Below are 24518 nucleotides of genomic sequence, written 5' to 3' on the forward strand. Positions count from 1 at the left end.
GTCTAATACCCCCCCAGCAGGTTCTCAGGTTTATACACTCCTTTAACAGTAGTCTAATACCCCCCCCCCCCCAGCAGGTTCTCAGGTTTCTACACTCCTTTAGCAGTAGTCTAATACCCCCCAGCAGGTTCTCAGGTTTCTACACTCCTTTAACAGTAGTTTAATACCCCCCAGCAGGTTCTCAGGTTTCTACACTCCTTTAACAGTAGTCTAATACCCCCCCCCCCCCCCCCAGCAGGTTCTCAGGTTTATACACTCCTTTAACAGTAGTCTAATACCCCCAGCAGGTTCTCAGGTTTCTACACTCCTTTAACAGTAGTCTAATACCCCCCAGCAGGTTCTCAGGTTTATTCACTCCTTTAGCAGTAGTCTAATCCCCCCCCCAGCAGGTTCTCAGGTTTCTACACTCCTTTAACAGTAGTCTAACCCGCCCCCCAGCAGGTTCTCAGGTTTATACACTCCTTTAGCAGTAGTCTAATACCCCCCCCAGCAGGTTCTCAGGTTTCTACACTCATTTAGCAGTAGTCTAATACCCCCCAGCAGGTTCTCAGGTTTCTACACTCCTTTAACAGTAGTCTAACCCCCCCCCCCCCAGCAGGTTCTCAGGTTTATTCACTCCTTTAGCAGTAGTCTAATACCCCCCCCCCCCCCCCAGCAGGTTCTCAGGTTTATACACTCCTTTAACAGTAGTCTAATACCCCCCAGCAGGTTCTCAGGTTTATACACTCCTTTAGCAGTAGTCTAATACCCCCCCCCCCCCCCCAGCAGGTTCTCAGGTTTATACACTCCTTCAACAGTAGTCTAATACCCCCCAGCAGGTTCTCAGGTTTATTCACTCCTTTAACAGTAGTCTAATTCCCCCAGCAGGTTCTCAGGTTTATTCACTCCTTTAACAGTAGTCTAATACCCCCCCCCCAGCAGGTTCTCAGGTTTATACACTCCTTTAACAGTAGTCTAATACCCCCCAGCAGGTTCTCAGGTTTATACACTCCTTTAGCAGTAGTCTAATACCCCCCAGCAGGTTCTCAGGTCTCTACACTCCTTTAACAGTAGTGTAATACCCCCCAGCAGGTTCTCAGGTTTCTACACTCCTTTAACAGTAGTGTAATACCCCCCAGCAGGTTCTCAGGTCTCTACACTCCTTTAACAGTAGTGTAATACCCCCCCAGCAGGTTCTCAGGTTTCTACACTCCTTTAGCAGTAGTCTAATACCCCCCAGCAGGTTCTCAGGTTTCTACACTCCTTTAGCAGTAGTCTAATACCCCCCAGCAGGTTCTCAGGTTTATACTCTCCTTTAACAGGAGTCTAATACCCCCCAGCAGGTTCTCAGGTTTATACTCTCCTTTAACAGTAGTCTAATACCCCCCAGCAGGTTCTCAGGTTTCTACACTCCTTTAACAGTAGTCTAATACCCCCCAGCAGGTTCTCAGGTTTATACTCTCCTTTAACAGTAGTCTAATACCCCCCAGCAGGTTCTCAGGTTTATACACTCCTTTAACAGTAGTCTAATACCCCCCAGCAGGTTCTCAGGTCTCTACACTCCTTTAACAGTAGTCTAATACCCCCCCCCCCCCAGCAGGTTCTCAGGTTTCTACACTCCTTTAACAGTAGTCTAATACCCCCCCCCCCCCCCCAGCAGGTTCTCAGGTTTCTACACTCCTTTAACAGTAGTCTAATACCCCCCCCCCCCCCAGCAGGTTCTCAGGTTTCTACACTCCTTTAACAGTAGTCTAATACCCCCCAGCAGGTTCTCAGGTTTATTCACTCCTTTAGCAGTAGTCTAATCCCCCCCAGCAGGTTCTCAGGTCTCTACACTCCTTTAACAGTAGTCTAATACCCCCCAGCAGGTTCTCAGGTTTCTACACTCATTCAGCAGTAGTCTAATACCCCCCCCCCCCCCCCCAGCAGGTTCTCAGGTCTCTACACTCCTTCAGCAGTAGTCTAATACCCCCCAGCAGGTTCTCAGGTTTCTACACTCCTTTAGCAGTAGTCTAATACCCCCCAGCAGGTTCTCAGGTTTCTACACTCCTTTAACAGTAGTCTAATCCCCCCCAGCAGGTTCTCAGGTCTCTACACTCCTTTAGCAGTAGTCTAATACCCCCCAGCAGGTTCTCAGGTTTCTACACTCCTTTAACAGTAGTCTAATACCCCCCAGCAGGTTCTCAGGTTTCTACACTCCTTTAACAGTAGTCTAACCCCCCCCCCCCCCAGCAGGTTCTCAGGTTTATACACTCCTTTAGCAGTAGTCTAATACCCCCCAGCAGGTTCTCAGGTCTCTACACTCCTTTAACAGTAGTCTAATACCCCCCCCCCCAGCAGGTTCTCAGGTTTCTACACTCCTTTAACAGTAGTCTAATACCCCCCCCCCCCCCCCCCAGCAGGTTCTCAGGTTTCTACACTCCTTTAACAGTAGTCTAATACCCCCTCCCCCCAGCAGGTTCTCAGGTTTCTACACTCCTTTAACAGTAGTCTAATACCCCCCCCCCCCCCCAGCAGGTTCTCAGGTTTCTACACTCCTTTAACAGTAGTCTAATACCCCCCCCCAGCAGGTTCTCAGGTTTCTACACTCCTTTAACAGTAGTCTAATACCCCCCCAGCAGGTTCTCAGGTTTATTCACTCCTTTAGCAGTAGTCTAATACCCCCCCCCAGCAGGTTCTCAGGTTTCTACACTCCTTTAACAGTAGTCTAATACCCCCCAGCAGGTTCTCAGGTTTCTACACTCCTTTAACAGTAGTCTAATATCCCCCCCCCCCCCCCCAGCAGGTTCTCAGGTCTCTACACTCCTTTAGCAGTAGTCTAATACCCCCCAGCAGGTTCTCAGGTTTCTACACTCCTTTAACAGTAGTCTAATACCCCCCAGCAGGTTCTCAGGTTTCTACACTCCTTTAACAGTAGTCTAATACCCCCCAGCAGGTTCTCAGGTTTCTACACTCCTTTAACAGTAGTCTAATACCCCCCCAGCAGGTTCTCAGGTTTCTACACTCCTTTAACAGTAGTCTAATACCCCCCCCCCCAGCAGGTTCTCAGGTTTCTACACTCCTTTAGCAGTAGTCTAATCCCCCCCAGCAGGTTCTCAGGTTTCTACACTCCTTTAACAGTAGTCTAATACCCCCCAGCAGGTTCTCAGGTTTCTACACTCCTTTAACAGTAGTCTAATACCCCCCCCCCCCCCAGCAGGTTCTCAGGTTTATACACTCCTTTAGCAGTAGTCTAATACCCCCCCCCCAGCAGGTTCTCAGGTTTCTACACTCCTTTAACAGTAGTCTAATACCCCCCCCCCCCCAGCAGGTTCTCAGGTTTATACACTCCTTTAACAGTAGTCTAATACCCCCCAGCAGGTTCTCAGGTTTCTACACTCCTTTAACAGTAGTCTAATACCCCCCCCCCCCCCACAGCAGGTTCTCAGGTTTCTACACTCCTTTAACAGTAGTCTAATACCCCCCCCAGCAGGTTCTCAGGTTTCTACACTCCTTTAGCAGTAGTCTAATACCCCCAGCAGGTTCTCAGGTTTATACACTCCTTTAACAGTAGTCTAATACCCCCCCCAGCAGGTTCTCAGGTTTATACACTCCTTTAACAGTAGTCTAATACCCCCCAGCAGGTTCTCAGGTTTATACACTCCTTTAGCAGTAGTCTAATACCCCCCCCCCCCCCAGCAGGTTCTCAGGTTTCTACACTCCTTTAACAGTAGTCTAATACCCCCCAGCAGGTTCTCAGGTTTATACACTCCTTTAACAGTAGTCTAATACCCCCCAGCAGGTTCTCAGGTTTATACACTCCTTTAACAGTAGTCTAATACCCCCCCCAGCAGGTTCTCAGGTTTCTACACTCCTTTAACAGTAGTCTAATACCCCCCAGCAGGTTCTCAGGTTTCTACACTCCTTTAACAGTAGTCTAATACCCCCCCCAGCAGGTTCTCAGGTTTATACACTCCTTTAGCAGTAGTCTAATACCCCCCCAGCAGGTTCTCAGGTTTATACACTCCTTTAACAGTAGTCTAATACCCCCCAGCAGGTTCTCAGGTTTATTCACTCCTTTAGCAGTAGTCTAATACCCCCCCCCCCCCCCACAGCAGGTTCTCAGGTTTATTCACTCCTTTAACAGTAGTCTAATACCCCCCCAGCAGGTTCTCAGGTTTCTACACTCCTTTAGCAGTAGTCTAATTCCCCCAGCAGGTTCTCAGGTTTATTCACTCCTTTAACAGTAGTCTAATACCCCCCCCCAGCAGGTTCTGAGGTTTATACACTCCTTTAACAGTAGTCTAATACCCCCCAGCAGGTTCTCAGGTTTATACACTCCTTTAGCAGTAGTCTAATACCCCCCAGCAGGTTCTCAGGTCTCTACACTCCTTTAACAGGAGTCTAATACCCCCCAGCAGGTTCTCAGGTCTCTACACTCCTATAGCAGTAGTCTAATACCCCCCAGCAGGTTCTCAGGTTTCTACACTCCTTTAACAGGAGTCTAATACCCCCCAGCAGGTTCTCAGGTCTCTACACTCCTTTAACAGTAGTGTAATACCCCCCAGCAGGTTCTCAGGTTTCTACACTCCTTTAGCAGTAGTCTAATACCCCCCAGCAGGTTCTCAGGTTTATACTCTCCTTTAACAGTAGTCTAATACCCCCCAGCAGGTTCTCAGGTTTCTACACTCCTTTAACAGTAGTCTAATACCCCCCAGCAGGTTCTCAGGTTTATACTCTCCTTTAACAGTAGTCTAATACCCCCCAGCAGGTTCTCAGGTTTATACACTCCTTTAACAGTAGTCTAATACCCCCCAGCAGGTTCTCAGGTTTCTACACTCCTTTAGCAGTAGTCTAATTCCCCCAGCAGGTTCTCAGGTTTATTCACTCCTTTAACAGTAGTCTAATACCCCCCCCAGCAGGTTCTCAGGTTTATACACTCCTTTAACAGTAGTCTAATACCCCCCAGCAGGTTCTCAGGTTTATACACTCCTTTAGCAGTAGTCTAATACCCCCCAGCAGGTTCTCAGGTCTCTACACTCCTTTAACAGTAGTGTAATACCCCCCAGCAGGTTCTCAGGTTTCTACACTCCTTTAACAGTAGTGTAATACCCCCCAGCAGGTTCTCAGGTCTCTACACTCCTTTAACAGTAGTGTAATACCCCCCCAGCAGGTTCTCAGGTTTCTACACTCCTTTAGCAGTAGTCTAATACCCCCCAGCAGGTTCTCAGGTTTATACTCTCCTTTAACAGGAGTCTAATACCCCCCAGCAGGTTCTCAGGTTTAGACTCTCCTTTAACAGTAGTCTAATACCCCCCAGCAGGTTCTCAGGTTTCTACACTCCTTTAACAGTAGTCTAATACCCCCCAGCAGGTTCTCAGGTTTATACTCTCCTTTAACAGTAGTCTAATACCCCCCAGCAGGTTCTCAGGTTTATACACTCCTTTAACAGTAGTCTAATACCCCCCAGCAGGTTCTCAGGTCTCTACACTCCTTTAACAGTAGTCTAATACCCCCCCCCCCAGCAGGTTCTCAGGTTTCTACACTCCTTTAACAGTAGTCTAATACCCCCCCCCCCCCCAGCAGGTTCTCAGGTTTCTACACTCCTTTAACAGTAGTCTAATACCCCCCCCCCCCAGCAGGTTCTCAGGTTTCTACACTCCTTTAACAGTAGTCTAATACTCCCCAGCAGGTTCTCAGGTTTATTCACTCCTTTAGCAGTAGTCTAATCCCCCCCAGCAGGTTCTCAGGTCTCTACACTCCTTTAACAGTAGTCTAATACCCCCCCCAGCAGGTTCTCAGGTTTCTACACTCCTTTAACAGTAGTCTAATACCCCCCAGCAGGTTCTCAGGTTTCTACACTCATTCAGCAGTAGTCTAATACCCCCCCCCCCCCCCAGCAGGTTCTCAGGTCTCTACACTCCTTCAGCAGTAGTCTAATACCCCCCAGCAGGTTCTCAGGTTTCTACACTCCTTTAGCAGTAGTCTAATACCCCCCAGCAGGTTCTCAGGTTTCTACACTCCTTTAACAGTAGTCTAATCCCCCCCAGCAGGTTCTCAGGTCTCTACACTCCTTTAGCAGTAGTCTAATACCCCCCAGCAGGTTCTCAGGTTTCTACACTCCTTTAACAGTAGTCTAATCCCCCCCAGCAGGTTCTCAGGTCTCTACACTCCTTTAACAGTAGTCTAATACCCCCCAGCAGGTTCTCAGGTTTCCACACTCCTTTAACAGTAGTCTAACCCCCCCCCCCCAGCAGGTTCTCAGGTTTATACACTCCTTTAGCAGTAGTCTAATACCCCCCAGCAGGTTCTCAGGTCTCTACACTCCTTTAACAGTAGTCTAATACCCCCCCCCCCCAGCAGGTTCTCAGGTTTCTACACTCCTTTAACAGTAGTCTAATACCCCCCCCCCCCCCCCCAGCAGGTTCTCAGGTTTCTACACTCCTTTAACAGTAGTCTAATACCCCCTCCCCCCAGCAGGTTCTCAGGTTTCTACACTCCTTTAACAGTAGTCTAATACCCCCCAGCAGGTTCTCAGGTTTATTCACTCCTTTAGCAGTAGTCTAATCCCCCCCAGCAGGTTCTCAGGTCTCTACACTCCTTTAACAGTAGTCTAATACCCCCCCCAGCAGGTTCTCAGGTTTCTACACTCCTTTAACAGTAGTCTATAACCCCCCCCCCAGCAGGTTCTCAGGTTTCTACACTCCTTTAACAGTAGTCTAATACCCCCCAGCAGGTTCTCAGGTTTCTACACTCATTCAGCAGTAGTCTAATACCCCCCCCCCCCCCCAGCAGGTTCTCAGGTCTCTACACTCCTTCAGCAGTAGTCTAATACCCCCCAGCAGGTTCTCAGGTTTCTACACTCCTTTAGCAGTAGTCTAATACCCCCCAGCAGGTTCTCAGGTTTCTACACTCCTTTAACAGTAGTCTAATACCCCCCAGCAGGTTCTCAGGTTTCTACACTCCTTTAACAGTAGTCTAATCCCCCCCAGCAGGTTCTCAGGTCTCTACACTCCTTTAGCAGTAGTCTAATACCCCCCAGCAGGTTCTCAGGTTTCTACACTCCTTTAACAGTAGTCTAATCCCCCCCAGCAGGTTCTCAGGTCTCTACACTCCTTTAACAGTAGTCTAATACCCCCCCCCCCCCCCCCCAGCAGGTTCTCAGGTTTATACTCTCCTTTAACAGTAGTCTAATACCCCCCCAGCAGGTTCTCAGGTTTATACACTCCTTTAACAGTAGTCTAATACCCCCCCCCCCCCCCAGCAGGTTCTCAGGTTTCTACACTCCTTTAGCAGTAGTCTAATACCCCCCAGCAGGTTCTCAGGTTTATACACTCCTTTAACAGTAGTCTAATACCCCCCAGCAGGTTCTCAGGTTTATACACTCCTTTAACAGTAGTCTAATACCCCCAGCAGGTTCTCAGGTTTATTCACTCCTTTAACAGTAGTCTAATACCCCCCCCCCCCCCCCAGCAGGTTCTCAGGTTTATACACTCCTTTAACAGTAGTCTAATCCCCCCCAGCAGGTTCTCAGGTTTATACACTCCTTTAGCAGTAGTCTAATACCCCCCCCAGCAGGTTCTCAGGTTTCTACACTCATTTAGCAGTAGTCTAATACCCCCCAGCAGGTTCTCAGGTTTCTACACTCCTTTAACAGTAGTCTAACCCCCCCCCCCCCAGCAGGTTCTCAGGTTTATTCACTCCTTTAGCAGTAGTCTAATACCCCCCAGCAGGTTCTCAGGTTTATACACTCCTTTAACAGTAGTCTAATACCCCCCAGCAGGTTCTCAGGTTTATTCACTCCTTTAGCAGTAGTCTAATACCCCCCCCCCCCCCCCCCAGCAGGTTCTCAGGTTTATTCACTCCTTTAACAGTAGTCTAATACCCCCCAGCAGGTTCTCAGGTTTCTACACTCCTTTAGCAGTAGTCTAATTCCCCCAGGAGGTTCTCAGGTTTATTCACTCCTTTAACAGTAGTCTAATACCCCCCCCCCCAGCAGGTTCTGAGGTTTATACACTCCTTTAACAGTAGTCTAATACCCCCCAGCAGGTTCTCAGGTTTCTACACTCCTTTAGCAGTAGTCTAATTCCCCCAGCAGGTTCTCAGGTTTATTCACTCCTTTAACAGTAGTCTAATACCCCCCCCAGCAGGTTCTCAGGTTTATACACTCCTTTAACAGTAGTCTAATACCCCCCAGCAGGTTCTCAGGTTTATACACTCCTTTAGCAGTAGTCTAATACCCCCCAGCAGGTTCTCAGGTCTCTACACTCCTTTAACAGTAGTGTAATACCCCCCAGCAGGTTCTCAGGATCTACACTCCTTTAACAGTAGTGTAATACCCCCCAGCAGGTTCTCAGGTCTCTACACTCCTTTAACAGTAGTGTAATACCCCCCCAGCAGGTTCTCAGGTTTCTACACTCCTTTAGCAGTAGTCTAATACCCCCCAGCAGGTTCTCAGGTTTCTACACTCCTTTAGCAGTAGTCTAATACCCCCCAGCAGGTTCTCAGGTTTATACTCTCCTTTAACAGGAGTCTAATACCCCCCAGCAGGTTCTCAGGTTTATACTCTCCTTTAACAGTAGTCTAATACCCCCCAGCAGGTTCTCAGGTTTCTACACTCCTTTAACAGTAGTCTAATACCCCCCAGCAGGTTCTCAGGTTTATACTCTCCTTTAACAGTAGTCTAATACCCCCCAGCAGGTTCTCAGGTTTATACACTCCTTTAACAGTAGTCTAATACCCCCCAGCAGGTTCTCAGGTTTATACACTCCTTTAACAGTAGTCTAATACCCCCCAGCAGGTTCTCAGGTCTCTACACTCCTTTAACAGTAGTCTAATACCCCCCCCCCCAGCAGGTTCTCAGGTTTCTACACTCCTTTAACAGTAGTCTAATACCCCCCCCCCCCCCCCAGCAGGTTCTCAGGTTTCTACACTCCTTTAACAGTAGTCTAATACCCCCCCCCCCCCAGCAGGTTCTCAGGTTTCTACACTCCTTTAACAGTAGTCTAATACTCCCCAGCAGGTTCTCAGGTTTATTCACTCCTTTAGCAGTAGTCTAATCCCCCCCAGCAGGTTCTCAGGTCTCTACACTCCTTTAACAGTAGTCTAATACCCCCCCCAGCAGGTTCTCAGGTTTCTACACTCCTTTAACAGTAGTCTATAACCCCCCCCCCAGCAGGTTCTCAGGTTTCTACACTCCTTTAACAGTAGTCTAATACCCCCCAGCAGGTTCTCAGGTTTCTACACTCATTCAGCAGTAGTCTAATACCCCCCCCCCCCCCCCAGCAGGTTCTCAGGTCTCTACACTCCTTCAGCAGTAGTCTAATACCCCCCAGCAGGTTCTCAGGTTTCTACACTCCTTTAGCAGTAGTCTAATACCCCCCAGCAGGTTCTCAGGTTTCTACACTCCTTTAACAGTAGTCTAATCCCCCCCAGCAGGTTCTCAGGTCTCTACACTCCTTTAGCAGTAGTCTAATACCCCCCAGCAGGTTCTCAGGTTTCTACACTCCTTTAACAGTAGTCTAATACCCCCCAGCAGGTTCTCAGGTTTCTACACTCCTTTAACAGTAGTCTAATCCCCCCCAGCAGGTTCTCAGGTCTCTACACTCCTTTAACAGTAGTCTAATACCCCCCAGCAGGTTCTCAGGTTTCCACACTCCTTTAACAGTAGTCTAACCCCCCCCCCCCAGCAGGTTCTCAGGTTTATACACTCCTTTAGCAGTAGTCTAATACCCCCCAGCAGGTTCTCAGGTCTCTACACTCCTTTAACAGTAGTCTAATACCCCCCCCCCCCAGCAGGTTCTCAGGTTTCTACACTCCTTTAACAGTAGTCTAATACCCCCCCCCCCCCCCCCAGCAGGTTCTCAGGTTTCTACACTCCTTTAACAGTAGTCTAATACCCCCTCCCCCCAGCAGGTTCTCAGGTTTCTACACTCCTTTAACAGTAGTCTAATACCCCCCAGCAGGTTCTCAGGTTTCTACACTCATTCAGCAGTAGTCTAATACCCCCCCCCCCCCCCCAGCAGGTTCTCAGGTCTCTACACTCCTTCAGCAGTAGTCTAATACCCCCCAGCAGGTTCTCAGGTTTCTACACTCCTTTAGCAGTAGTCTAATACCCCCCAGCAGGTTCTCAGGTTTCTACACTCCTTTAACAGTAGTCTAATACCCCCCAGCAGGTTCTCAGGTTTCTACACTCCTTTAACAGTAGTCTAATCCCCCCCAGCAGGTTCTCAGGTCTCTACACTCCTTTAGCAGTAGTCTAATACCCCCCAGCAGGTTCTCAGGTTTCTACACTCCTTTAACAGTAGTCTAATCCCCCCCAGCAGGTTCTCAGGTCTCTACACTCCTTTAACAGTAGTCTAATACCCCCCAGCAGGTTCTCAGGTTTCTACACTCCTTTAGCAGTAGTCTAATACCCCCCCCCCCCCCCCAGCAGGTTCTCAGGTTTATACTCTCCTTTAACAGTAGTCTAATACCCCCCCAGCAGGTTCTCAGGTTTCTACACTCCTTTAACAGTAGTCTAATACCCCCCCCCCCCCCAGCAGGTTCTCAGGTTTCTACACTCCTTTAGCAGTAGTCTAATACCCCCCCAGCAGGTTCTCAGGTTTCTACACTCCTTTAACAGTAGTCTAATACACCCCCCAGCAGGTTCTCAGGTTTCTACACTCCTTTAACAGTAGTCTAATACCCCCCCCCCCCCAGCAGGTTCTCAGGTTTCTACACTCCTTTAACAGTAGTCTAATACCCCCCAGCAGGTTCTCAGGTTTCTACACTCCTTTAACAGTAGTCTAATACCCCCCAGCAGGTTCTCAGGTTTATACACTCCTTTAACAGTAGTCTAATACCCCCAGCAGGTTCTCAGGTTTCTACACTCCTTTAACAGTAGTCTAATACCCCCCCCCCCCCCCAGCAGGTTCTCAGGTTTCTACACTCCTTTAACAGTAGTCTAATACCCCCCAGCAGGTTCTCAGGTTTATACACTCCTTTAACAGTAGTCTAATACCCCCCCAGCAGGTTCTCAGGTTTATACACTCCTTTAACAGTAGTCTAATACCCCCCCCCCCCCCAGCAGGTTCTCAGGTTTCTACACTCATTTAGCAGTAGTCTAATACCCCCCAGCAGGTTCTCAGGTTTCTACACTCCTTTAACAGTAGTCTAATCCCCCCCCCCCCAGCAGGTTCTCAGGTTTATTCACTCCTTTAGCAGTAGTCTAATACCCCCCCCCCCCCCCAGCAGGTTCTCAGGTTTATACACTCCTTTAACAGTAGTCTAATACCCCCCAGCAGGTTCTCAGGTTTATACACTCCTTTAACAGTAGTCTAATACCCCCCAGCAGGTTCTCAGGTTTATTCACTCCTTTAGCAGTAGTCTAATACCCCCCCCCCCCCCCCCACAGCAGGTTCCCAGGTTTATTCACTCCTTTAACAGTAGTCTAATACCCCCCCAGCAGGTTCTCAGGTTTCTACACTCCTTTAGCAGTAGTCTAATTCCCCCAGGAGGTTCTCAGGTTTATTCACTCCTTTAACAGTAGTCTAATACCCCCCCCCCCAGCAGGTTCTGAGGTTTATACACTCCTTTAACAGTAGTCTAATACCCCCCAGCAGGTTCTCAGGTTTATACACTCCTTTAGCAGTAGTCTAATACCCCCCAGCAGGTTCTCAGGTCTCTACACTCCTTTAACAGGAGTCTAATACCCCCCAGCAGGTTCTCAGGTCTCTACACTCCTTTAACAGGAGTCTAATACCCCCCAGCAGGTTCTCAGGTTTCTACACTCCTTTAACAGGAGTCTAATACCCCCCAGCAGGTTCTCAGGTCTCTACACTCCTTTAACAGTAGTGTAATACCCCCCAGCAGGTTCTCAGGTTTCTACACTCCTTTAGCAGTAGTCTAATACCCCCCAGCAGGTTCTCAGGTTTATACTCTCCTTTAACAGTAGTCTAATACCCCCCAGCAGGTTCTCAGGTTTCTACACTCCTTTAACAGTAGTCTAATACCCCCCAGCAGGTTCTCAGGTTTATACTCTCCTTTAACAGTAGTCTAATACCCCCCAGCAGGTTCTCAGGTTTATACACTCCTTTAACAGTAGTCTAATACCCCCCAGCAGGTTCTCAGGTTTCTACACTCCTTTAGCAGTAGTCTAATTCCCCCAGCAGGTTCTCAGGTTTATTCACTCCTTTAACAGTAGTCTAATACCCCCCCCAGCAGGTTCTCAGGTTTATACACTCCTTTAACAGTAGTCTAATACCCCCCAGCAGGTTCTCAGGTTTATACACTCCTTTAGCAGTAGTCTAATACCCCCCAGCAGGTTCTCAGGTCTCTACACTCCTTTAACAGTAGTGTAATACCCCCCAGCAGGTTCTCAGGTTTCTACACTCCTTTAACAGTAGTGTAATACCCCCCAGCAGGTTCTCAGGTCTCTACACTCCTTTAACAGTAGTGTAATACCCCCCCAGCAGGTTCTCAGGTTTCTACACTCCTTTAGCAGTAGTCTAATACCCCCCAGCAGGTTCTCAGGTTTCTACACTCCTTTAGCAGTAGTCTAATACCCCCCAGCAGGTTCTCAGGTTTATACTCTCCTTTAACAGGAGTCTAATACCCCCCAGCAGGTTCTCAGGTTTATACTCTCCTTTAACAGTAGTCTAATACCCCCCAGCAGGTTCTCAGGTTTCTACACTCCTTTAACAGTAGTCTAATACCCCCCAGCAGGTTCTCAGGTTTATACTCTCCTTTAACAGTAGTCTAATACCCCCCAGCAGGTTCTCAGGTTTATACACTCCTTTAACAGTAGTCTAATACCCCCCAGCAGGTTCTCAGGTTTATACACTCCTTTAACAGTAGTCTAATACCCCCCAGCAGGTTCTCAGGTCTCTACACTCCTTTAACAGTAGTCTAATACCCCCCCCCCCCAGCAGGTTCTCAGGTTTCTACACTCCTTTAACAGTAGTCTAATACCCCCCCCCCCCCCCAGCAGGTTCTCAGGTTTCTACACTCCTTTAACAGTAGTCTAATACCCCCCCCCCCCCCCAGCAGGTTCTCAGGTTTCTACACTCCTTTAACAGTAGTCTAATACTCCCCAGCAGGTTCTCAGGTTTATTCACTCCTTTAGCAGTAGTCTAATCCCCCCCAGCAGGTTCTCAGGTCTCTACACTCCTTTAACAGTAGTCTAATACCCCCCCCAGCAGGTTCTCAGGTTTCTACACTCCTTTAACAGTAGTCTATAACCCCCCCCCCAGCAGGTTCTCAGGTTTCTACACTCCTTTAACAGTAGTCTAATACCCCCCAGCAGGTTCTCAGGTTTCTACACTCATTCAGCAGTAGTCTAATACCCCCCCCCCCCCCCCCAGCAGGTTCTCAGGTCTCTACACTCCTTCAGCAGTAGTCTAATACCCCCCAGCAGGTTCTCAGGTTTCTACACTCCTTTAGCAGTAGTCTAATACCCCCCAGCAGGTTCTCAGGTTTCTACACTCCTTTAACAGTAGTCTAATCCCCCCCAGCAGGTTCTCAGGTCTCTACACTCCTTTAGCAGTAGTCTAATACCCCCCAGCAGGTTCTCAGGTTTCTACACTCCTTTAACAGTAGTCTAATACCCCCCAGCAGGTTCTCAGGTTTCTACACTCCTTTAACAGTAGTCTAATCCCCCCCAGCAGGTTCTCAGGTCTCTACACTCCTTTAACAGTAGTCTAATACCCCCCAGCAGGTTCTCAGGTTTCCACACTCCTTTAACAGTAGTCTAACCCCCCCCCCCCCCAGCAGGTTCTCAGGTTTATACACTCCTTTAGCAGTAGTCTAATACCCCCCAGCAGGTTCTCAGGTCTCTACACTCCTTTAACAGTAGTCTAATACCCCCCCCCCCAGCAGGTTCTCAGGTTTCTACACTCCTTTAACAGTAGTCTAATACCCCCCCCAGCAGGTTCTCAGGTCTCTACACTCCTTTAACAGTAGTCTAATACCCCCCAGCAGGTTCTCAGGTTTCTACACTCCTTTAACAGTAGTCTAATCCCCCCCAGCAGGTTCTCAGGTCTCTACACTCCTTTAACAGTAGTCTAATACCCCCCCCAGCAGGTTCTCAGGTTTCTACACTCCTTTAACAGTAGTCTATAACCCCCCCCCCAGCAGGTTCTCAGGTTTCTACACTCCTTTAACAGTAGTCTAATACCCCCCAGCAGGTTCTCAGGTTTCTACACTCATTCAGCAGTAGTCTAATACCCCCCCCCCCAGCAGGTTCTCAGGTCTCTACACTCCTTCAGCAGTAGTCTAATACCCCCCAGCAGGTTCTCAGGTTTCTACACTCCTTTAGCAGTAGTCTAATACCCCCCAGCAGGTTCTCAGGTTTCTACACTCCTTTAACAGTAGTCTAATACCCCCCAGCAGGTTCTCAGGTTTCTACACTCCTTTAACAGTAGTCTAATCCCCCCCAGCAGGTTCTCAGGTCTCTACACTCCTTTAGCAGTAGTCTAATACCCCCCAGCAGGTTCTCAGGTTTCTACACTCCTTTAACAGTAGTCTAATCCCCCCCAGCAGGTTCTCAGGTCTCTACACTCCTTTAACAGTAGTCTAATACCCCCCAGCAGGTTCTCAGGTTTCTACACTCCTTTAGCAGTAGTCTAATACCCCCCCCCCCCCCCCCAGCAGGTTCTCAGGTTTATACTCTCCTTTAACAGTAGTCTAATACCCCCCCAGCAGGTTCTCAGGTTTATACACTCCTTTAACAGTAGTCTAATACCCCCCCCCCCCAGCAGGTTCTCAGGTCTCTACACTCCTATAGCAGTAGTCTAATACCCCCCAGCAGGTTCTCAGGTTTCTACACTCCTTTAACAGGAGTCTAATACCCCCCAGCAGGTTCTCAGGTCTCTACACTCCTTTAACAGTAGTGTAATACCCCCCAGCAGGTTCTCAGGTTTCTACACTCCTTTAGCAGTAGTCTAATACCCCCCAGCAGGTTCTCAGGTTTATACTCTCCTTTAACAGTAGTCTAATACCCCCCAGCAGGTTCTCAGGTTTCTACACTCCTTTAACAGTAGTCTAATACCCCCCAGCAGGTTCTCAGGTTTATACTCTCCTTTAACAGTAGTCTAATACCCCCCAGCAGGTTCTCAGGTTTCTACACTCCTTTAACAGTAGTCTAATACCCCCCCCCCCCAGCAGGTTCTCAGGTTTATACTCTCCTTTAACAGTAGTCTAATACCCCCCAGCAGGTTCTCAGGTTTATACACTCCTTTAACAGTAGTCTAATACCCCCCAGCAGGTTCTCAGGTTTATACACTCCTTTAACAGTAGTCTAATACCCCCCAGCAGGTTCTCAGGTCTCTACACTCCTTTAACAGTAGTCTAATACCCCCCCCCCCAGCAGGTTCTCAGGTTTCTACACTCCTTTAACAGTAGTCTAATACTCCCCAGCAGGTTCTCAGGTTTATTCACTCCTTTAGCAGTAGTCTAATCCCCCCCAGCAGGTTCTCAGGTCTCTACACTCCTTTAACAGTAGTCTAATACCCCCCCCAGCAGGTTCTCAGGTTTCTACACTCCTTTAACAGTAGTCTATAACCCCCCCCCCAGCAGGTTCTCAGGTTTCTACACTCCTTTAACAGTAGTCTAATACCCCCCAGCAGGTTCTCAGGTTTCTACACTCATTCAGCAGTAGTCTAATACCCCCCCCCCCCCCCCCCAGCAGGTTCTCAGGTCTCTACACTCCTTCAGCAGTAGTCTAATACCCCCCAGCAGGTTCTCAGGTTTCTACACTCCTTTAGCAGTAGTCTAATACCCCCCAGCAGGTTCTCAGGTTTCTACACTCCTTTAACAGTAGTCTAATCCCCCCCAGCAGGTTCTCAGGTCTCTACACTCCTTTAGCAGTAGTCTAATACCCCCCAGCAGGTTCTCAGGTTTCTACACTCCTTTAACAGTAGTCTAATACCCCCCAGCAGGTTCTCAGGTTTCTACACTCCTTTAACAGTAGTCTAATCCCCCCCAGCAGGTTCTCAGGTCTCTACACTCCTTTAACAGTAGTCTAATACCCCCCAGCAGGTTCTCAGGTTTCCACACTCCTTTAACAGTAGTCTAACCCCCCCCCCCCCCCAGCAGGTTCTCAGGTTTATACACTCCTTTAGCAGTAGTCTAATACCCCCCAGCAGGTTCTCAGGTCTCTACACTCCTTTAACAGTAGTCTAATACCCCCCCCCCCCAGCAGGTTCTCAGGTTTCTACACTCCTTTAACAGTAGTCTAATACCCCCCCCCCCCCCAGCAGGTTCTCAGGTTTCTACACTCCTTTAACAGTAGTCTAATACCCCCTCCCCCAGCAGGTTCTCAGGTTTCTACACTCCTTTAACAGTAGTCTAATCCCCCCCAGCAGGTTCTCAGGTCTCTACACTCCTTTAACAGTAGTCTAATACCCCCCCCAGCAGGTTCTCAGGTTTCTACACTCCTTTAACAGTAGTCTAATACCCCCCAGCAGGTTCTCAGGTTTCTACACTCATTCAGCAGTAGTCTAATACCCCCCCCCCCAGCAGGTTCTCAGGTCTCTACACTCCTTCAGCAGTAGTCTAATACCCCCCAGCAGGTTCTCAGGTTTCTACACTCCTTTAGCAGTAGTCTAATACCCCCCAGCAGGTTCTCAGGTTTCTACACTCCTTTAACAGTAGTCTAATACCCCCCAGCAGGTTCTCAGGTTTCTACACTCCTTTAACAGTAGTCTAATCCCCCCCAGCAGGTTCTCAGGTCTCTACACTCCTTTAGCAGTAGTCTAATACCCCCCAGCAGGTTCTCAGGTTTCTACACTCCTTTAACAGTAGTCTAATCCCCCCCAGCAGGTTCTCAGGTCTCTACACTCCTTTAACAGTAGTCTAATACCCCCCAGCAGGTTCTCAGGTTTCTACACTCCTTTAGCAGTAGTCTAATACCCCCCCCCCCCCCCCCCAGCAGGTTCTCAGGTTTATACTCTCCTTTAACAGTAGTCTAATACCCCCCCAGCAGGTTCTCAGGTTTATACACTCCTTTAACAGTAGTCTAATACCCCCCCCCCCCCAGCAGGTTCTCAGGTCTCTACACTCCTATAGCAGTAGTCTAATACCCCCCAGCAGGTTCTCAGGTTTCTACACTCCTTTAACAGGAGTCTAATACCCCCCAGCAGGTTCTCAGGTCTCTACACTCCTTTAACAGTAGTGTAATACCCCCCAGCAGGTTCTCAGGTTTCTACACTCCTTTAGCAGTAGTCTAATACCCCCCAGCAGGTTCTCAGGTTTATACTCTCCTTTAACAGTAGTCTAATACCCCCCAGCAGGTTCTCAGGTTTCTACACTCCTTTAACAGTAGTCTAATACCCCCCAGCAGGTTCTCAGGTTTATACTCTCCTTTAACAGTAGTCTAATACCCCCCAGCAGGTTCTCAGGTTTCTACACTCCTTTAACAGTAGTCTAATACCCCCCCCCCCCCAGCAGGTTCTCAGGTTTATACTCTCCTTTAACAGTAGTCTAATACCCCCCAGCAGGTTCTCAGGTTTATACACTCCTTTAACAGTAGTCTAATACCCCCCAGCAGGTTCTCAGGTTTATACACTCCTTTAACAGTAGTCTAATACCCCCCAGCAGGTTCTCAGGTCTCTACACTCCTTTAACAGTAGTCTAATACCCCCCCCCCCCCAGCAGGTTCTCAGGTTTCTACACTCCTTTAACAGTAGTCTAATACTCCCCAGCAGGTTCTCAGGTTTATTCACTCCTTTAGCAGTAGTCTAATCCCCCCCAGCAGGTTCTCAGGTCTCTACACTCCTTTAACAGTAGTCTAATACCCCCCCCAGCAGGTTCTCAGGTTTCTACACTCCTTTAACAGTAGTCTATAACCCCCCCCCCCAGCAGGTTCTCAGGTTTCTACACTCCTTTAACAGTAGTCTAATACCCCCCAGCAGGTTCTCAGGTTTCTACACTCATTCAGCAGTAGTCTAATACCCCCCCCCCCCCCCCCCAGCAGGTTCTCAGGTCTCTACACTCCTTCAGCAGTAGTCTAATACCCCCCAGCAGGTTCTCAGGTTTCTACACTCCTTTAGCAGTAGTCTAATACCCCCCAGCAGGTTCTCAGGTTTCTACACTCCTTTAACAGTAGTCTAATCCCCCCCAGCAGGTTCTCAGGTCTCTACACTCCTTTAGCAGTAGTCTAATACCCCCCAGCAGGTTCTCAGGTTTCTACACTCCTTTAACAGTAGTCTAATACCCCCCAGCAGGTTCTCAGGTTTCTACACTCCTTTAACAGTAGTCTAATCCCCCCCAGCAGGTTCTCAGGTCTCTACACTCCTTTAACAGTAGTCTAATACCCCCCAGCAGGTTCTCAGGTTTCCACACTCCTTTAACAGTAGTCTAACCCCCCCCCCCCCCAGCAGGTTCTCAGGTTTATACACTCCTTTAGCAGTAGTCTAATACCCCCCAGCAGGTTCTCAGGTCTCTACACTCCTTTAACAGTAGTCTAATACCCCCCCCCCCAGCAGGTTCTCAGGTTTCTACACTCCTTTAACAGTAGTCTAATACCCCCCCCCCCCCCAGCAGGTTCTCAGGTTTCTACACTCCTTTAACAGTAGTCTAATACCCCCTCCCCCCAGCAGGTTCTCAGGTTTCTACACTCCTTTAACAGTAGTCTAATCCCCCCCAGCAGGTTCTCAGGTCTCTACACTCCTTTAACAGTAGTCTAATACCCCCCCCAGCAGGTTCTCAGGTTTCTACACTCCTTTAACAGTAGTCTATATACCCCCCCCCAGCAGGTTCTCAGGTTTCTACACTCCTTTAACAGTAGTCTAATACCCCCCAGCAGGTTCTCAGGTTTCTACACTCATTCAGCAGTAGTCTAATACCCCCCCCCCAGCAGGTTCTCAGGTTTCTACACTCCTTTAGCAGTAGTCTAATACCCCCCAGCAGGTTCTCAGGTTTCTACACTCCTTTAACAGTAGTCTAATACCCCCCAGCAGGTTCTCAGGTTTCTACACATCTTTAACAGTAGTCTAATCCCCCCCCAGCAGGTTCTCAGGTCTCTACACTCCTTTAGCAGTAGTCTAATACCCCCCAGCAGGTTCTCAGGTTTCTACACTCCTTTAACAGTAGTCTAATCCCCCCCAGCAGGTTCTCAGGTCTCTACACTCCTTTAACAGTAGTCTAATACCCCCCAGCAGGTTCTCAGGTTTCTACACTCCTTTAGCAGTAGTCTAATACCCCCCCCCCCCCCCCCCCCAGCAGGTTCTCAGGTTTATACTCTCCTTTAACAGTAGTCTAATACCCCCCCAGCAGGTTCTCAGGTTTATACACTCCTTTAACAGTAGTCTAATACCCCCCCCCCCCCCAGCAGGTTCTCAGGTTTCTACACTCCTTTAGCAGTAGTCTAATCCCCCCCAGCAGGTTCTCAGGTTTCTACACTCCTTTAACAGTAGTCTAATACACCCCCCAGCAGGTTCTCAGGTTTCTACACTCCTTTACAGTAGTCTAATACCCCCCCCCCCCCCCCAGCAGGTTCTCAGGTTTCTACACTCCTTTAACAGTAGTCTAATACCCCCCAGCAGGTTCTCAGGTTTATACACTCCTTTAACAGTAGTCTAATCCCCCCCAGCAGGTTCTCAGGTTTATACACTCCTTTAGCAGTAGTCTAATACCCCCCCCAGCAGGTTCTCAGGTTTCTACACTCATTTAGCAGTAGTCTAATACCCCCCAGCAGGTTCTCAGGTTTCTACACTCCTTTAACAGTAGTCTAACCCCCCCCCCCCCCCCCAGCAGGTTCTCAGGTTTATTCACTCCTTTAGCAGTAGTCTAATACCCCCCCCCCCCCCAGCAGGTTCTCAGGTTTATACACTCCTTTAACAGTAGTCTAATACCCCCCAGCAGGTTCTCAGGTTTATACACTCCTTTAACAGTAGTCTAATACCCCCCCAGCAGGTTCTCAGGTTTATTCACTCCTTTAGCAGTAGTCTAATACCCCCCCCCCCCCCACAGCAGGTTCTCAGGTTTATTCACTCCTTTAACAGTAGTCTAATACCCCCCCAGCAGGTTCTCAGGTTTCTACACTCCTTTAGCAGTAGTCTAATTCCCCCAGCAGGTTCTCAGGTTTATTCACTCCTTTAACAGTAGTCTAATACCCCCCCCAGCAGGTTCTCAGGTTTATACACTCCTTTAACAGTAGTCTAATACCCCCCAGCAGGTTCTCAGGTTTATACACTCCTTTAACAGTAGTCTAATACCCCCCAGCAGGTTCTCAGGTCTCTACACTCCTTTAACAGGAGTCTAATACCCCCCAGCAGGTTCTCAGGTCTCTACACTCCTATAGCAGTAGTCTAATACCCCCCAGCAGGTTCTCAGGTCTCTACACTCCTTTAACAGTAGTGTAATACCCCCCAGCAGGTTCTCAGGTTTCTACACTCCTTTAGCAGTAGTCTAATACCCCCCAGCAGGTTCTCAGGTTTATACTCTCCTTTAACAGGAGTCTAATACCCCCCAGCAGGTTCTCAGGTTTATACTCTCCTTTAACAGTAGTCTAATACCCCCCAGCAGGTTCTCAGGTTTCTACACTCCTTTAACAGTAGTCTAATACCCCCCAGCAGGTTCTCAGGTTTATACTCTCCTTTAACAGTAGTCTAATACCCCCCAGCAGGTTCTCAGGTCTATACACTCCTTTAACAGTAGTCTAATACCCCCCAGCAGGTTCTCAGGTTTCTACACTCCTTTAACAGGAGTCTAATACCCCCCCCCCCCCCCCCCCCAGCAGGTTCTCAGGTTTATACACTCCTTTAACAGTAGTCTAATACCCCCCAGCAGGTTCTCAGGTTTATACTCTCCTTTAACAGGAGTCTAATACCCCCCAGCAGGTTCTCAGGTTTATACTCTCCTTTAACAGGAGTCTAATACCCCCCAGCAGGTTCTCAGGTTTATACTCTCCTTTAACAGGAGTCTAATACCCCCCAGCAGGTTCTCAGGTTTATACTCTCCTTTAACAGGAGTCTAATACCCCCCAGCAGGTTCTCAGGTTTATACTCTCCTTTAACAGGAGTCTAATACCCCCCAGCAGGTTCTCAGGTTTATACTCTCCTTTAACAGGAGTCTAATACCCCCCAGCAGGTTCTCAGGTTTATACTCTCCTTTAACAGGAGTCTAATACCCCCCAGCAGGTTCTCAGGTTTATACTCTCCTTTAACAGTAGTCTAATACCCCCCAGCAGGTTCTCAGGTTTATACTCTCCTTTAGCAGTAGTCTAATACCCCCAGCAGCACACCTGGGAAGAGAGAGGACATGACTACATCCTGCTGTTTTACCTCTCTCTCTGGGCGCTCTCTACAGCCTCTCAGCACACGTCCACAGGGCCGATGCGCAGCCCCAGTGCTCCTGAGGGAGGTTAGTTTCTGAAGAGGACAGACATGCACTTGGTTCAGCAGAGGAAGCACTGACTAGACTCTCTCTCGCTCTTCAGATAGGATCGTTGAGCAACCTACTGACAGCAGAGGAATGCACCCTTTCTTTTTTTTTCTCACACAGCGCGTAGATTAGTCACTGTGTTCATCTTGTTGACATGAAACAGGACAGGTTGTTCTTGTAATTAACATAAACGCTCAAAAGCAGCTTGCAGTACTAAATCACCTTTTGTTTCTATGACTTCTACCTATTTTCAGAAATGTAATTGCAGTTGAAATAGTTTGTTGTATCCCTTGTTAAACACACACCCAACCAACAGCCAATGCAAGTGGTAAACCAAAGAGCCATCACAATGAGAAGACTGACAACACAATGTCACAACCGGTCCCCTAACCATACCAGGATGTAAGAGGTGGTTTTGTAGAGATGATGGGGGGGGGGGGGGTGTATATTCATGGCCATTTTATGGCTGTGGACAGACTAGACAGACAGACTAGACTACTGGCCTATAGGATATGAGTGTGAATGGGAAAGTGTAGCCTGAGACTGGGTCTAGGCTGGAGTGGGCCGGCCCTATGCTAAAGCAACTGGAGTAGTGGGTGGGAGTGAACAGAACAGCAGTAACTGTTTCCTGTTCTGGTTGTGAGACTCCATTACAGCCTATGTGTTAACTGCCTCCTGAGGCCTGCTATATCCTGCTGGGGTGATTGGCTGCTGGCTGGGCTCTCTCCTACAGGGTTAATGGCAGGCTGCGGCATCAGCAGTAAAAATCACACTTGAAAGAGCCCATATTTATTTATATATATATATATATTACACACACACACACACACACACACACACACACACACACACACATTGGTTCAGCTGGTCTTAAGACGACTAGGAAGGGAATTATAAAGGGGGGTTAATGGGGAAAGAGGGAGAGGAGGGTGGGAATTAGAGGGGGTGGCTGATGTTTTACGTGCTCCTAACCAACTATGCTGAACTGCACTGTTGGTTAAGGTCTTGTAAAGTAAGCATTTCACGGTAAGGTCTACACTTGTTGTATTCAGCGCATGTGACTAAAGTTTGATTTGAAAGGGGGGGGGGGGGTAAATGGAGAGTGATGAAATTGCAACATAGTGTGGGAAACAGTGCGAGGCAAGGAAAAACCAAGGAGTAGTGTGGTGGAGGGGGGGGCAGACGTAGCCAGGCAGGCCTGTTCAGATGGTCCTCACACCAGCTACATCAAACCTCCCGTCCCTCCAACTCTCCTGTCTTTGTTGCCATGACGTTAGTGCTGTGATCCGTGGTATGTTGACAAGGCTTGTCCATAGACTGTTAATCCAAGCTGTTGGGTTTTAGGACTTCAATAATACGGTAGTTGTGACAGGCACGTTCCTTCCCAACACTGTGAGTGAGATCAGATGTGAATGTAACCTAGTCCATTCTTTGTTTTTGAACAATGTTCTGTTGTGTGTCTGTACCTAGTACTCTACACATGGGTATTGTACACATTTCCTGAACATACATGTATCTTCTGTAGATAGTCGGCCTAGTTGTTAACCTTATCTCCCTCATATCAGTTCTCTGTGCCATGAGGGTGCCACGTGTGCCCATGTCAGCGCCTCACTCCCAGTTTTCCTGCTGAAACAGGTTTATAGGAGAACCGAGAGGCTTAATAGGTGTTTTTAGGGAAAAGTGCCCGAGTACCCGGACTCCTCACTCCTTCTCACCCTCTTTCTTCCCCCCTTCTCACCCTCTTTCCTCCCCCTCCTCACTCCTTCTCGCTCTCTTTCCTCCCCCCTCCTCACTCCTTCTCAGCATCCCGGAGTCGCTTCTTCACTGTTGATGTTGAGACTGGTGTTTTGCGGGTACTATTTAATGAAGACTGGGGTTTTGCGGGTACTATTTAATGAAGACCGGGGTTTTGCGGGTACTGTAATGTACTCAGACCCCTTGAAAAAGTCAAGGGGTCTGAGTACTTACCGATGGCACTATCTACCTCAGTTACCTCGTACCCCTGCACATCAACTCTGTACTGGTTATTGTTACTCATTGTGTATTTATTATTACGTGTTTTGCTTTTCTATTATTTTAATATTTGTATTTCTCTCTGCATTGGTGGGAAGGGTTGGTAAGTAAGCATTTCACGGTTTAGTCTACACTGAAGCATGTGACAAATACAAAGTAGTGTTTTATTAGGAAAGGTTTTTGTGTAGGCTACCTTCTAAAACTCTCTCTGCCCTGTAGGTAAGTTTGAGGAGAGGGAGGATCGTGTACCTAAGTTGGAGCAGCTCAACTCCCTGGGCTTCATGTGTTCTCTGAACCTTGTTCTCAACAAGAGAGACCTCATCAAGATGGAGCTGCTGCTGTTGGAGACGTTCAGCTGGAACTTGTGTATGCCCACCCCGGCCCACTTCATAGACTACTACCTCCAGGCCTCGGTGCAGGAGGGAGACCTGTACAACGGCTGGCCTCTCTCCTCCCTCTCCAAGACCAAAACCTTTATGGACAAGTACACACACTACTTCCTGGAGGTGTCACTGCAAGGTGAGGGGTGATGGAGGGAGGGAGGGAAGGAGAGGTGATGGGTGGGGTGAAGGAATGAGAGCACAGGAGAAAGGTGAAAGCGAGAGAGAGGAGGGATTGAAGGAGAGGTGATGGGTCGGGTGAAGGAATGAGAGCACAGGAGAAAGGTTAAAGCGAGAGAGAGGAGGGATGGAAGGAGAGGTGATGGGTGGGGTGAAGGAATGAGAGCACAGGAGAAAGGTGAAAGCGAGAGAGAGGAGGGATTGAAGGAGAGGTGATGGGTCGGGTGAAGGAATGAGAGCACAGGAGAAAGGTGAAAGCGAGAGAGAGGAGGGATGGAAGGAGAGGTGATGGGTGGGGTGAAGGAATGAGAGCACATAAGAAAGGTTAAAGCGAGAGAGAGGAGGGATGGAAGGGAGAAAAACAGAGGGACAGTTATGAAATATATGTAGACTCATGTGCTTGTCACAAACTAACAGTCTGATTGGCTGTGTTCCTCTAGACCACTACTAACAGTCTGATTGGCTGTGTTCCTCTAGACCACTACTAACAGTCTGATTGGCTGTGTTCCTCTAGACCCCTCTACTAACAGTCTGATTGGCTGTGTTCCTCTAGACCACTACTAACAGTCTGATTGGCTGTGTTCCTCTAGACCACTACTAACAGTCTGATTGGCTGTGTTCCTC

General features: G+C 48.6%; 1 protein-coding gene across 2 annotated transcripts in view; it reads left to right on the forward strand.

Moving 5' to 3' along the window:
- LOC139581729 (cyclin-J-like) overlaps positions 1-24518 on the forward strand; it is a 57628-nt gene that overhangs the window by 25349 nt on the left and 7761 nt on the right. For both annotated transcript variants that reach the window (XM_071411801.1, XM_071411800.1), the window contains one exon: positions 23554-23853. In XM_071411801.1, coding sequence (XP_071267902.1) covers positions 23554-23853 — 300 coding nt within the window. The remainder of the gene's footprint in view (positions 1-23553; positions 23854-24518) is intronic.

This window comes from Salvelinus alpinus, chromosome 7 (assembly GCF_045679555.1).
Source record: "Salvelinus alpinus chromosome 7, SLU_Salpinus.1, whole genome shotgun sequence".
NCBI classification, from domain to species: Eukaryota; Metazoa; Chordata; class Actinopteri; order Salmoniformes; family Salmonidae; genus Salvelinus; species Salvelinus alpinus.